The sequence below is a fragment of the Fundulus heteroclitus genome, chromosome 11 (genome assembly GCF_011125445.2).
Source record: "Fundulus heteroclitus isolate FHET01 chromosome 11, MU-UCD_Fhet_4.1, whole genome shotgun sequence".
Classification (NCBI taxonomy): Eukaryota; Metazoa; Chordata; class Actinopteri; order Cyprinodontiformes; family Fundulidae; genus Fundulus; species Fundulus heteroclitus.
In genome coordinates, this window is record NC_046371.1 from 26,528,034 (window position 1) to 26,543,625 (window position 15,592).

The 15,592-nt window shown below is 41.3% G+C and overlaps 1 protein-coding gene across 2 annotated transcripts in view; it reads left to right on the forward strand.

The window, feature by feature from the left end:
* The first annotated feature begins 1,609 nt into the window (after nucleotides 1-1,609).
* The window catches only part of nectin3b (nectin cell adhesion molecule 3b), a 42,193-nt gene continuing 28,210 nt past the window's right edge, over nucleotides 1,610-15,592 (forward strand). The window contains exon 1 of one of the 2 annotated variants that reach the window (XM_012867150.3): nucleotides 1,610-1,802. In XM_012867150.3, the coding sequence (XP_012722604.2) occupies nucleotides 1,724-1,802 (79 nt within the window). In that variant the 5' untranslated portion in view covers nucleotides 1,610-1,723. The remainder of the gene's footprint in view (nucleotides 1,803-15,592) is intronic. The other variant, XM_012867151.3, reaches the window with a different exon arrangement.

Consider the following 15,592-nt stretch of genomic DNA (forward strand, 5'->3'; position numbering starts at 1 on the left):
TGAAGCCGATCAGTCCTTTATCCAAAAACTTAAACAACTACAGACCAACCAAGACATGGTCACCTACCCAAACAAATGAGATCGGTTGAACCGCCATGGGGTGCTTTCTAACTCTGGAGGAGCTCCAGAGAGCCGCTTCTCAGATGGCAGAATCTGATAACAGCACATCTGTTAGTTGTTCATCCTGGAAGAAAGCACAGGTCTTCATGGAATATAGGACCTCATGTTTGCAGTTTGCCTATAAGCCACGTAGGGGGCACAGGAAACATGTGGAAGGTGATGCGCCGGTCAGATGAGACCAAAACAAAACTTTTTGCTGTGTGTGACAGAAAGCTAAAATTACCTAGACTATGTTGGCCAAGGGGTTCCCAAACATAACAGCGTCACAGACCGGTGACCCAATTTGGCAGGTGGGATTTTTTTTTTGTCTTTTCCCAGGAGGAAATGATAAGAGTAAAGTCATAATAATTTTGAAAATACACTTGGAAAATTATGAATAAAGTAGCGTTTTTACAAGAACTCTTACAAAAAAAGAGCAGTCCTCCTCCTGGGTTAAAATTAGTAATGATGAGCATCCTGTAAAGTTATGCTTTGGTACCGGTTTCACAAACAAAGAAATAAAAAAAAAGTGTTAGCACATCGGTATGAAATGATCTCGCGACCCCCCCCACTTTTGGGAACCTCTGACCTAGACCATCCGCACCTCAAACATCTATATGTTTAAGCGTCCTGCTTCTGGTATGTGCTGACGGGAAGATGAATGAAGCTAAACACAGGAGGAATCTAAATCCAATTGAGGATCTGTGCAAAAGCTTGAACTTTGAAGCTGCCAAAAACATCCGACGTGACTGATGCTGACTTATTTTTAGGCAAAAAAAAAAACAAACAAATGAAAACAGTCTCTAGATGAGTAATGCAGGTAGTGACATACCCCCCAAAAAAACACTTTCACCTGTGATTTCTTTATTTCCTAAACATTTTAAAGGTAATCTCTTTGCATTCCACTCCACCATTATCAGCAACTTTGGTGTTGCTCTAAACACAAAATCCAAGTAAAGCTGTTGTGAAGTCACAGTTTGTGCCATCACAAAACCATTTTCCCCCCATTGTTTCGTGTTATTTAATTCATTTATTTTAGAAATTTCTTGAAACATTGTGTTATAAGTGATCCGAGTCCTTTCTGTGATAGTAGTTTGAGGATAGTATGCACCAATATACCAATATCAAAACCTTGTACTAAGACTAGAATTTCTGGTAAAAAATAAAAAATAAAAATAAAAAATACGTTCTCCTTAAATATTGAGCCACTTTTTACTGTTTAAAAAATGAAAATAAAACAAAGAAATATCAAAGCCATGCTCCGGCAACTGCACCCGTATTCATCTTTAATTTTCATTTGGGGAAACGGCGACGTCAGCAAAGAGAGAAAGAAAAGGTGATCTGATGAATCAATATCCGTGGAGTTATCAACAAAGATGACGTAATGTGAAAGCCTAATGGATCGTTCCTGGAGGGGGGAGGATGCTGTGGATCTGTAACCAGGGGCCCGCTCGCTCCCAGTGTCAGGTGCGCCCACGGCCTCCCCCGCACGCGCCGGCGCAGATGGTACGGTCCGCATGCAGTTCGGAGTTGTTGCCGAGGAGGTTCCACTCTTCAGCGCTCCTCAAACTGGCATGCGTCCTACGCCTCGGCCGAGCAGCGGGGGACTGCACTTCTCGTCACGATGCCACTCTTTCCCGAGCGCAGCTGTCCCGGACGCCGGAGCAGGAGCGCGCTCTGCTACGTCCTGTGCGTCATTTCAGGTGAGTCCTGCTTACATTTCAGGGCATTTTTTTTTTTTCTTCTTTCTTCCTGTGTGTGGTTCCGCCACAGCAAGCAGGCAGAAGTTTTGTGAGGAAGCGTCACAGAAACCCGAACGTGCTTTGAGACCAAGTTTCTGTTTCCACCGAGTTCAGCCGGTGTCGTTTCAGAGGATGAAAGTTGTGGTACCAAGCGCGCTTCGGATGCGCGGTCACTAGCCGGGCACCTCCATGGTTGGCGGTGCGAGCGGAGGAGGATGATGAGGAAGAGGAGGAGGAGGAGGAGGAGGGGGGGTTACCAAAGAGACGGCGTGTGACACGGAGTGATTTAAATCATCAATTAGCCGACAAGGAGGTCACTGCAGATCCAGCGGCAGCCATATTAGCATCATAAAGAGTTCTGTGGATGTGGCACGATGTTCTGATGCCACCTGCTTCGACAAAAGAGTTGAGGAACTTGGATTTGAGTCACTAGAGGGGTCGGTGCTGTTAATAAAGCCTCCCCCATACATACACACACACACTCACACATACCAGGATAAGGCCAGCCACCATGTGCCTGTGGTGCCGCCTGAGCTCATTATGGTTTAATCAAAGAGTGGGCAGTTTACTAACTCCACCCAGAAACACGCAACTTTGTGCGCACTGATTGTGCTGCAGCCCGGACAAGCACAAAGCAGGAGCTCTGAGTACAGCACGACGTCCGTTTAAAGCCAAAAAGGGACATTTTATTGGGACGATATGATTCAGCAAATTGCTTTGCGGGTAGGTTTTATTAGGTTTATTTTTTTTTTTTTAGATATAATGTGCAAAACTATGCACAATTTCAATGGCTGTTTGGAGCGTATAGTTGCCCCTCCCCCACATGTTGCCACACACTGCTGGCCAGCTGGCTGAAAGAAGACACCTGCACCAGCTGCTGGCAGTAATCATGCAGCTCATTTTTTTCTCTGGGGGGGATGTAGATGTGTCACGCCAATAAGCTTTAATTGATGATGAAAACTCCCAGAATTTGACAGTGTGGTTGAGAGTATTATTTTTGCTATTATCACGCTTTCATTATATATATATATATATATATATATATATATATATATATATATATATATATATATATATATATATATATTTATATTTGACGCTTTTACAGAACAAACAAGAAACGAAGTAGATGAGACGGCAACAGTTACAATTCCAGTCATTGTCAGTTTTTAGGGTCTGCGATCGTCGGCTAGTTTTATTGTTATCTCGATGTTTCCAACGGTAACAGACATGATTGATTGCTTGTTTGTCATATTTCGATTTACAAGAAACAGTCATGTTGTAAAAAAAGAAAGGGATGTGCCTTTAAAGCACATGCTGTGAGTGGTATGTCTGGGAAGCAAATTGTAGATCGGTTACTAGAGCAGATAGCCTGACTAATTCATCATCTGCCTGCTTGTTTGACATGTTGCTTTCTAAACATTAGAACAGCTAAAGGGTTCAGATTCTGGACAGCAAACAGCTGAAATGTACAATTATGCCTATTTAAGTGGGTGTTTGTTGTGGTAAGTTCATTTACTGCTTCCCCCTCCCATAGGCTAAAGTGATTGATCTATGTAATGGTATATGAATACTGTGAGTGGGGATGGTGACTGTGAGCTGAGTAAATCATTTTCTTTATTGGTTTGTTTTGGTATTAAGTCAGCAAGAAAATAACCTGCACTTTTCCCTTTTTAGCTTTAACTAATTTAGCAGTGCCAGTCTCCGGTTGTGATTTTGGTCACACACAAAAAAAACTGACTAGTATCCAAGGTTTCAAATGCAAATGCAAAACAGAGTAGAAGCAAAACACATATAAAACCAACTAATACAAAAGTAAATGATAAAATGCAAAGTTTTCTTAAAACAGATCAGCTGAGGTTTGACCTAAATTGAGTCCTTTCAATTTTTGAACTAGAGATGAGACGTATTTCAGATTCCTTGAACACAGACAACATCCATTCCTGAAAAGACTAACAAATAAGCGGTGACAAAAAAAATGAATTAAAAAAAAAAAAAGTTTAAGGCACATCTGACAGAGCTCTTGTGCCACACCCCGGCTGTGCCGCCCTGGGTGGTGAGCCATGTCGGCTGTGTCAAGACTCACAACAGCCTGCAAATTTTAATTCCTCCACTGATTCTGTTGCCAAGCAAGAGGGCGGTATCTTCTGCGTTTCACAGTTTCTGTTTGTGCGGCGCGGGCTCCTCCGTGTCACTGTTGTGGAGAGCTTCCCCTGCAATTAAGAGACAGGGCAGCGTGCAATGACAGAAGCCTTTGTTTGGAGCGCTCTGATAAAACTTGGTGAAGATATTTTCTCTTTGAGGAAAACCTTCGCACGAGGCCTCAGAAAGTCGGCCATACATTCTTTGCCGTTGTATTAATGCACTGCATGTCGTCTGTCCGTAACACGAGCCATCATTTAGGTTTAAAATACTGTTAATGGATCTGAGGGTTCAAGTTTAGGGGCAAAGACAGGTGTCCGTTTGTGTCCGTTCATTTAAAGTCTGCTGCCCATTTCAATGAGGGCTTTGACCTTTTTGCCTTTTTTGAATGCAAAATAGATGTGCAAACCTTTTGTAATTGATCACAACAAAGTCTTAAAGTGGTACAGCCCCTTTTTTATTCGTAATATTTGTTATAGGACTTTTGACTCTTATAACAGTTTTTCCTCTTCCGTCTTCATTATTTTACCTTTGGCCCAACATATTAGAAATGTTCCAAGGCTTGAACTTTTGGCCAAATCGGTCCGTTTTTCCAACTTGAGCAGCCCCGATCAGTGACTGGCCAGTTGGAAAACCGACAATCTAAACTCTGTCGGCTCAGTAAAAGCACCATTCCTAAGCCCTGCCAGGTTGCACTGACAACACTCCTCAGTGTGGAAGTTTGGTCTTTTGGCTTGCTGAAGCTTTTAGGTTCAGCAAGATGTTTGAAGATTAGGCCCAAAAGGCAACTTGGTCTGTGAACTTTATTGGGTCTCACGAAAAGTGTGATGAGACATCGGCAAGATGCAAAGTACGGTCAGTCTTAAATTTGCTACAAAATCCAGGAAAAGAGTAGAACAGATCGAGATAATATATTATCCATCTTATCTTTCATCTCATTGGGTCAAAAAAAAGTACTTGCTCGGTAATCATGAAGGTTCATTGCAAAAGATGAAGCTTTTTTTGCTGCATTTTATGCAAACAATTCTAGCAACATGTTTACTTGTAGAAAATGTACAGTCCTAATTCCTTGAATATAAATTAACCTTAAAATGCCATGTTGGATTTTAGAAGTCTTGACTGATCAGTTACCCAACTTCACAAGCTAGATTACAAAGTTTAAGAGCATTTTAGCTTGGATGTTTTTTACGTTATCTTTTCCATGTTTCAAGTCCTTCAGGTGGACATAAAATGTTAGAAAAGCTTTCCTTTTCACATTAAATCATTCAGTTGTGGTCTCTATAAGGGAGAACTCCAATGCTTTGGTCTAAATTTCACGCTATTGTTGCCCCAAAGCCCGTTTTTTTGACTCTGTTCTAAGGTGCGTCTTAGAGAGCATCTCATTTTTATGTGGTGTCTTTAAATCTAAAGGAGGCACTTCACAGAGCGTTCCACTCCACTCTGATCGGCCAGTAGTATGGTGAGGGACGGTGTAATGAATTGTGTGGGTAAACACAACCAACGATTGAACATTTTCCCTCAACTGGTTGTAGCGCTTCCCAAGGGGATGGGTTAAATGCAAAGAACAAATTTCATTGGAATGTATGTTGCAATGACAAGAAAGATGATTATTTTTATGATTGTTTAGCAGCTTCTGCAGCAACTACTGTGACATTATTGTTAAAAAAAACGAGAATAGAGAAAACTGAACTACTTGATAAATATAACGCAAACAGAATAAAGATATCTACGCAGCATCTGGACAGACTACAATAAACTTTTCTGCACTCTAGAGACTCCAAGTACACAACAAAACATATTTAAGGGCTAAAAAGTTGTTGTTTTTTTTGCATGATATGTCCCCTTTTAAGTCAACTGTTTGAGTCTTCCCTCCAACCCAAGTCTCTAATTAATGAACACTGGATGAATGCCGTCTAATCTGGCTAAAACACAGACTACTACAGGCGATCAATTCAGATAATTATCCATAGGCTTCATTTAACACATCAACCTTTGGCATTCCTCTCTTTGACTTTTGCAGGCAACCTTAGTTACTAAGTCCTTTGCATTTGTTGAAAGAAAAAATTGGAGAAATGGCGCAAAACCAGTTGTCAAATTTTGAAATCAAACAAAGCGCAGGTGCAATAATTTTGAAAACTTTAGTTGTGATGCCGCCGGCATAACAGCAGGCAAGTAAAGATGTTGGCGGTAAGTTAAGTTTGGTTTGTTCTAAAAAGAACAAAAGTAATTTCATAAAAAGTTGAAGTTGGGTGTGATTAGTGTTGTCATTATGATGCTTCAGCCATAGGCGTCCACATGTCTCTGGGTCAAACGCACTGTTTAGCTGTAAAATGTGTCTGCCAGGGCTGTGGCCTACTTACTGTAAAGTGCTGGTAGCGTTGCAAGAAAAAGACAAACTTGGAACCAGCTGTTCTCGCTGTTTACTGGCACATTCCACCCAAACGTTACAGAGAGCCCAAAAGAACTGCGTGTTGGGACAGCTAGTCGTTTGTAAGGTAAGTAATAGGGGAAGAGATTCATCATTTAGATGGGGGAAAAAAACTGCTTTTATCAGCTTACTTTAACTCTAGATTACTTTAGAAAAACAATATTAATGAGATACAAGATAAGACACAAGTCAAGTCTCAATTCTTAGTTTTTGCAATTTAACTGCAATGCAAATCATAGACATAAAGTAAAGTATCCATCTATGATAGGTAGACATGCATACTTGGCTAAAATTCTGGCTTTTAAATATAAATACAATGCAGCATTTTTATTTTCATCAAGGTTGGGTGGGTGTGTCAGGTGCTAACATGCACTAAAGGGAACTTAAGCTATTTTTTTTAACAGTAAGAGAATCTAAATGGCTGATGAAATTAATTTTCAGATACTTTTGTACCTGTGAGAGCCGTGATAAGGAAGAAGGAATTGACTATTTGTCTCTGTCAGTGGCACTTCCAGTTCTCTGGAAAAAAAAAACAAAAAAACTAAATGGGCATTGGCCCCAAAATCTGTTAATAGGGTTATATTAATCTACTTTTCCCCCTTCATAATAATAAAAAAATGTATTTCAGCCGTAAAATGGCTTTGGCGTTGCCTAAATTTTCACATCCAGCAAGTGAGATCATTTGCTCTTCCTTCTCATATTCTAAGGAAGTGTGCTCTGCTGCCCATCTGGTCAACAATTTGGAAGTGTCCTTTCTGTAGTCGTGTTGCTTAACTTTCACCGAACACAGCTCAGGGTGTTATTCTGGCCCCTTTGTATCCAGATACAATGCAGATGCATGAGATTTATTAACAGAAACCTATTTCTGCAGGCCAAGTCTTGTTCCTCCTAAGGGATTTGCTTCTAATCAGCCACCCTGCTCTGTTTATTACAGCCATTCATAACGAGGGTCTTGACAGCATTCAGGTAGAAAAACCGTCGACTCAAAGGTGACCTGTTGCCTTTTACAACAAAGCTACGTAAAAAAGTTAATTATATGAATGAGTCCTTGCGTGATTCATTACGAAAAGTCGAACTGAACCGACCCAGCTGTTGAATGAATGCGTCTAACATTTTAAAACTGATTAGTTGGTGGCATGAGATCAGATGGACCTAACTGTCCTCCTTATCATTCATCTCAGGCTCCGTCACCTCCACCCCAACACTATAACCACTTTCACTGGAATCTCCGCTTTCACCAAGACAAGCTGCCCTTTAGCGAGATACACGTACTAATACACTTACTGCCACATAAGTGGCGCACGTGAAGGTAATATTGACTAAAGTGAGAACAAGCGGAGTGTCCCCAAGGAGCAATTTGTCCTTGATGCCCGGCCTATAATAAGTATAATCTGTTTTCTACTTTGTGTCAGAGAGACGCGTTGTGTTGAATTTGCAAACCAAACTGAACACGTCTGGAGGTTTCTCTCTCTTTTGGATTATAATAAGAACTCCTCTCTTGGTCTCTGGGGGTTAGAAGGTGGGGGATCACAGTCGCTGTGTCAAGATAAGGGAGCACGCTGGATAGGTTGGAGGATGCTCTTATCATCATCACTCTTCTTACTGAGCTGAAGAAAACAAGGACACGGTTATGTAAGCTTGTCATCGCGTCTCCAATAAAAATTTAATTCAGTTGCTGTACCTCTTCTATTCCTTATTCAGTGCAGGGGGACATGCTGCCCCCCTGCTATGATGGTATTATTGCCCTCTATATCCCCCCATTTCCCACCAAATTGGCTTTTTACTGAAGGAAGTGGATCGCCTGCTCTGTGTTGTTGGTTTTTTTTTTTGTATCGAGCTCGGTTTAGGCATGGCATTTCTGTGCATTCATTAGCTAAACAAACGTTATTCTTTTAGTGTCGTGGAGGTCTTTGGCTTAACCTACTTGGCGCAGGACAAGAGGGATTATAGATTGGTTTACAGTCCAACAAACAGGCATTTTACTAATTTCTTTTACTGGGGGGAGGAGGAGGGGGAGCAGGTTTCCTCTGTGTTTACTTCAGAGAGGAAAACAAAGTTTGGACAAAGCTACTCTTGAATCAAAATGGCTGCAATTAGTTTTAATGGTGAAATTCTATACCGTTCAATGACTTGTTAAAATTCACAAAGACGACAAGGAAAATGGTTAGGGTTGTCACAGTACGAACAATTAAAACTCAATATCAATACTAAGAAAATTAACCATTAGCATTTTTGATACTATGGCAATATTTTTGAAGATGTAGGGTTCTTTCTAGTTAAAGGAGCATAACGCAAGTTCCATTGTTTCTGGAGACATCTGCCCCCTCTGGCGAGAAGTTGAAATAACACCGGTGTTGTCCACATGCACGGTAGAGGAGGAAAGGTTTCTGCCGCTGCGACTGCACGGATCTTTTTGAATAGAGGCATAATGTCTTCTCGGGTAAGAAAGTTATAAATAGCCTGGGTTCTCACGCTAATGCATCAATGGACGCTCAAAGTAGCCAGGTGAAAGAACGCACAGCGCGCCACGCCCAGAGGATTCGGCCTGAATCACTTCCTCATAAACTGACAAATCCAGCCCATAGAGACAACTGTGGTAAATGGAGGAAAACTCATTTTACATATCAGGCAATTCTGAGCGCATTTAAACTTGCATAATGCTTCTTTAAGAACAAAATATATGATTGAATTACAGTAAGACAAGTTTTAAATTTCTTAATTAGAGCAAAAACAGTAGGGGATAATTCAGTTCTCGTCTACAGAAATAAACCATTTGAATTTCACCTCCCTGCTTAGCAAAACAATAGACAAGATGACACTAATAGTATAAGTCCTTTATCTTCTTTATAACATCCTTTATGAAAGTATCTACCTTTTTATTCAGTCGTGCAATTACTTTATGATGATTGCTTCTCTTTAGTGTGTCCCTGTGTTTTCATTCGCCTGTCAATTTGGTGTTGATACAAATAAACGTTACTACAGCAGGACAAATAAAGGATCTTTCTATGTACAAGCGGGTTGTTCATAAAAAAACACTGATCTGATGCAGTCAAAACATATTTCAGTGTAAAGAATCCTCTGGTCTGTGCAAACGTGTTGCACTTCAGCCCTGCAGAATTTCTTTCTGATAATTCTGTATTTGATTTGATTTAGTGATCAACATCAGCAGCCGGATTTCTCAAAGTTTTTCCTGCTTAAATCGGCAGCTTCAGTCTGTCTCCACCGTAACCTGTGTTACCGTTAGGCCAATTAGCCTCAAGCAACTTTCCAATTAAAGCTACAGTTGGTTAACCTGACAACAGCCAGCTGCATGTATCGCTCCGCCTAGCTCCACTCACATACATCTGGGACACCGCGATAGAAATTGCCTTTACTGAAGGCTGGGCCTTATCAAAACTCCTTGCATATGATTGGATAAGCCACTTGTCTGTCATCTTTATCGACGTGCTATTTCAACCACTCACACCGAAGCTAACCCGTGACGCTGATGAGACCGACGCAGGTCTTTTTTTTATGTGTTTGCGGCTCTTGTGGCACGCATTTTATTGACAGTGAGCTGACAGGAAGAGGGGGGAAGACAGGCGGCAAAGCGCCGCGGGTCGGAGTCGATCCCGGGCCGACCGCGTTGAGGACTAATAGGCCTCCTTATATGGTTAGCGCTAACCGGTTAACAAAACTTGCCAAATCCGGTCGGGAGAAGGGCAAAAACATGGTTTCCACCAACAAAAGCCTTCAGAGCCGTTCTCTGATGTTCTTTTAATGAAACAATATCAGGTAGATTGGACAACACAGAAGAAATAGCAGCATCAATGCTAACGCTTGCTTCCTCGATGCGAGCCGCCATTGTTGTTGGAATCTCACGGTCGCTTCTCCACTACGTCACATCCAGGAAACACCCGCCCTGCGTCCTGATTGGCCAGACCATAAATTTGGTTGGGGAAATCACTTTCAATGAGCGATGTCCCAGATGTATGTGAGTGGAGCTAGGCGGAGCGAGACATGCATCTGGCTGTTGTCAGGTTAACAGTTGGTAATCCTGTTATGAAACACTTTTTGTTATACTGGGTGAAATGGTCCTTCCATCCTGACAGCAGTCAATACATTATGTATTCAGAAAAAAGGGAGGTTAAGAAAATTAGATCTCTGTGAGAGTTGCAGGCCTGTAAAAACCGACCCCTGGCGTTGGCACCAAGATGGCAGGGATCGTTCCTTGTTAGTTTCCCTACGCATGTACACGTCTAGTGTCAGTGTGTCCGGTTAGCATTGTATTAGCCTTTCATTGTAGGTCCACTGCTCTCACTGTATACTTTGAAAATGGCGGTGTTATTCAAAAAGGGACTTGGGGAAACTTCCGGAAAAATTGACGACTCTACCTTTTTTAAATGGAGTAGTAGTAGAGATAAAGCAGCACTGTTTCGTTTCGTTGCTTTGCTATTTATCAGCCGACTGAGCCGTTAGCAAGTTGACATTTTTCTGTGTTGATTGGTACCGCAGCAGAATGGAACGTGTCGTGTTCAAGAACTGCTCGTCTTGACGTGAATCCTCGGACAGACACAGCCGAGTCATTTGGCCGAACGTGTCCATAGGGCTCATATTTAAACGACTAGCATTAGCTTATGTCGTCTGGGAGGCTTACCGATTTACTGTTGCAAAAATAGGAGTTTACTGACCTCTTTGGCTCCATCCGTGTGCAGCCCACCTCATGGAAATTAGCTAAAATGTCCGGAGACAAGAGAGCGTGCACTCTGTAGTACATTTTCGGAAAACTAGGCTCGGATTTGACTAGAATCATCCATTCGTCACGTAATGACGTCAGAGTTAAAGGCTGCCCAAAGCTGGCACAGCAGTCCAAAGCTCCTTCCCTACCCACGATCATTTTCTCACTGTTGACCCTGTGAAAGGTCAAGAAACAGGAAGTAAGAGCTATAATTAGACGTTTTCGGATGTAGGCTTTACGTTGCCCTCAAACGTTCTTGTTGTAACATTAGCGTAGCTAATATTGCTTTTTTCCCCTCCGTCTACTTTATAGGTAGGGTTCCTGCGAACAAGGCTTTTGTGTTTTGCCGTGCCGGCTAAAGAGCGTTGCAGAGGTTGTCTGGCTGTACAAAACTTCCAGCGGCAAATCATTGTTTCGGGTCATTGCAGGGAGCAGAGAGGCTGCGTGTCTCTGTTATTGCAGCGCTGCTGCTGGAAGAAGTCCAACAGTTTGTGCAAATGAGAATGGGTCCATTTTATATAAATTTGTAACGCTAATGATCACTGTTGAATGGTTCTTTGTTTTAGTATTGATTATATTGAGGTATCGATTATTCTGAAAACCGCTCTTAACAATGGCTACAAGCAGAGATTAGCCATATGTCAAAAATTTTATGCCTCACAACGTTATTGGATGAAGAAACAAAGGCCTGAAAAGTTGAGATGTATTTGGATGCAAATGCTTCATGATTCATCATTGGCATTGAGACAGAGGCATGTAAGACCTGGCAGGCTTATTTACACAGCACTATTCATACTTGGGGACAAACTTACAATAAAAAAAAAAACTAAATGTTGCTTTCTGCCATCTTTGGTTCTCATTCTGGGAACAGATATTGAGGAGGTTTCCGATGACTTGAGAGTGTTTACCCAGAACTAAGATCTATTTTCTCAAACGTATACAGCTCATGTCAAAGCAAGCATAAATCAGGTTATTTTAATATTAAGATGTTTTCAACAGAAAAGGTTTATCACATTATCTTGTTCCACCAATGAATTGAATGTTGTTCGATCAGCTCTGCGTATGTGAAATACTGAAAAATCAGATTTATTTGTATAATTTCTCCACCTGTTTGATAAATGAGGATCAAGGTTATCGACACATCCTTTTTGAAGCAGAAACAAGAATATGTTTTAAATGGTTTATTCTGCTTACTTAAAAACCATTTAGTAATTTGTTCTAAAGTTTGATGCATTACGTTGTTGAATGCATTAAACCTTGCAAGTTTACAGAAATGGCCAGAACCAGAATTGGCAGGTCACAGCTCAACAGTCTCGTGAAAATTGCTTCAAATTCCCTTGAAGCGAGTAAACCTTTTGAACGTAAACAAGTGTGAACGAGTACAAACTGGTTTCTAAAGCAAGAACAGGGTTGTTGTAGCAGTTTGATTTAATTTGGATGGATAAACTTTATTCAGAAAGCCTTTCTCTGCTTTTATAAACTGCTAGTACTATGTGAACATAAAATCAACAGTTTTTCCTTTTAACCAGTTTTGCAATAATCAGAATATTTTCCAAAATCAGGTTTTCTGGCATAAGGTCTCATAGGTTCCAGCGATGAACTTGGGTACATCATACCCCCACAAAATTAACCAAAAAAAGAATTACTTTACATGGTTGTACTGGTTGGATTTCAGTGTACGGCCACTGAACAGCCAGAACATTAACGCTGGGAACGATCTTCAGTGATCAGTCTAATGTGGTGCTGGATATTCTCGGGTCCTGGCATTCATGTGGGTATTACGCTGAAAACGTTCCCCTGCTGTTCTCAGAGGGAAGTTTTATGTCGGGTGTCACTTTAAATCAGAAAAGAGATCTGCATTAAACGGATAAAAATTCATAATGTCACTTTAATCTTCAACATAAACGTGTCCCTACTGTTCGGTCTAGCTGAGCTTTGCTGACAGGACTTCTAAGCTGATCGTCTTAGTTGCTCTTAGATAACACACATGCGATCTTAACATTTGATGCGTTTGTCATTTGTGAACCCAAGCAGCCAACAGTCTACAAAAGATATATATTTATATTTTGTATTAGTTTGGAGTAAGAAAAATGAGGACGCTTGCTCTTTATGCCTTGGTTTCAGGAAGATTTCCACTCAGGGTGCCAGTTTTTGAAGACCTGGCCCTTTTTTGCAGATTGAGATCCGTCGATGACCGAACTGTCTCTGGCTGAACAACAAAAGAATAGTTGGAGTCCGTCTCCCCAGTCCTGTGCAGCCGATTTCAAATTTTTGCTTTTCTCTTGACGGCTTGTTCCAATTAGGGATTTAGTGCACGGTTCTAAGTGTGTAGATGTTACTGTATACGTGTTGTCTTTAAGTTAATAACCTAATTCCTGTGTCGCCTTTTTATATTTAAATCCGATGACGTTTCTCCTCGATGCGTTTCTGACGCGCTCCTGCCTCTCCTCTCCCTCGGCCTTCTTTTCTTCTCCTAATGATGATGTCATCGTTTTAGCATATCACTTCCCTTTTTTTCCTACCCGATGCAGTCTGTTCTCCTCCTATTTTGTTGGACTTTTCTTAGTCTAGTGTTGGGAGATTACATTTTAGACATGCAGCATGTCTGCCCACAGTGAGCATGGGTTGGTTATATCTGGACAAAAGACATGCACACAGTCTGATGAAAACTCCTGTCACAATTCAGGTCAGTAGGATGGAGACCCCCCCTCCGCCCCCCCCCCTCCATGATTGAGAACACTTTGTCTCCCTCTGAGCTGACATTTTCTTTTATTCTCTTTTTTTCTTCATTTTTATCTCCTGTTATTTTATCTATTGTCAAAGATTTTTTATTTTTTTTATTTTTTATTTCTTCCACTGACTGAACCCCACACATGTGCATATGCCAACGCCGTGATAAGTTAATTCATTATTCCCAGCTATTTTAAACATTTCCTGAAGCTTTTTTTTTTTTTTTTTTTTTTTTTTTTTTTTTTTTTTTTACGGATAGGGGAGCTACTCCTCAGTTGAGATCTCAGGATTATTGGTTTCCCTGATCAGCATTTATTTTATTTTTATTTTATTTTATTTAAAGCTCTGATCTACCATTTCAAGTTTTAGCCGATTCCAGTTGTTAAACAATGTATGGAAACACCATACTTTAAGTCTGCTGTCTGTATAAATTGCGTATTGAACTGTCTTCAGAATGATTGTGGAGAAAGAACCTGAAGCTGCAGGGCTTCCTCTCTGCGCCAGTTTCTGTTCTGTGCCGTATCAAATTATATTAAGTAGTTTTGTTGCAACACAAGTTCAAAACGATTATCTTCAAACCTGGTCGTTTTAAGGCCCATTCATACGCTACGTTTGGCCTACACGTCCGTATTTCTGTCCGTACGTTCTATCCGTTGACTCCTTCATACCTCCGTCCGTTGAGGTGCGCAATAACCAATATTTCCTCTAGGTGGCAGTGCTGGGCACCAATGATTCGTCATTGATCAAACATGGCGATGGTCCAAGACGTGATTTTGTTGTATTTGCTCCGTAAGTAAACTTTTTGTTTGTCCCTGTGCCCCGGACACGGTAGTTGCGGAAAAGCTCCGCAAGTCGTTCCTCGAATCCCGCCGTTGTTTAAAAGCCAGAATTCTAACCTTCTTCGTGATTTTGTTGACATTTTGTACTACAAACTCAATAGCGCCCCCACCGTTTCCGGTAGTATTTCTCCATATTGATCCGCTTCGTCCGTAATCGTAAGCTCCCAATTTTCGTGTCAGAATACGGACGAAATCGACGGTTAGAAACGTATGAAACACTCCACACGTATCCGTATCCGTCTTTTACGTGAGATATGAATGGGCCTTTAGCAGGAAAAGCTCTGGATTTTAATGCTGTGCTGTTATCAAACCAATCAATAAATTATTGTAAGTATACTGGAGACTTTCGGGGCTCAGTCTTGAGATATTCGTGCTCAGCTAAACTCATCTTCAGGTAGGCAAACCAAAGACAAAATAATTCACGATTTGAAATTTTAGACAATCTTGGATTAACATAATGGAGTCTATTACGTACGGCAGTCCTTGTATGCATTTCTTAAAGACTGTCAGCCCTTACCTTAACTATGAGATTTTAAAATGACAAACACTTCCTAACAGGCTGGCAGACGGAAGAAGAAACTTTAAATGGGAAAAAGGCTTTCAGCTCTGCTCTCATCGGTCCAGCTTCCTGTTATCTGCTCCTGTCTAACAATGCCGTGGCGGCCGCCTTTTTAAACAGCCTCTTCACTTATTAACAACCTCCACGCTAAAGATTACTGCTGTTAGTGCAACCTCGTGGCTCTTTTTGTTTGGAAACGGATCGGATTGAGCGGTTTACGGTCATCCGATCAACAATCTGGGATGGTCAAGATAAAACCATCCGAGCGGCATTTTTTTTTCTTCCAGTGTAGGAGGATATCCTCCCATTGGACCAGCCCCCTCTCACCCACTGCTG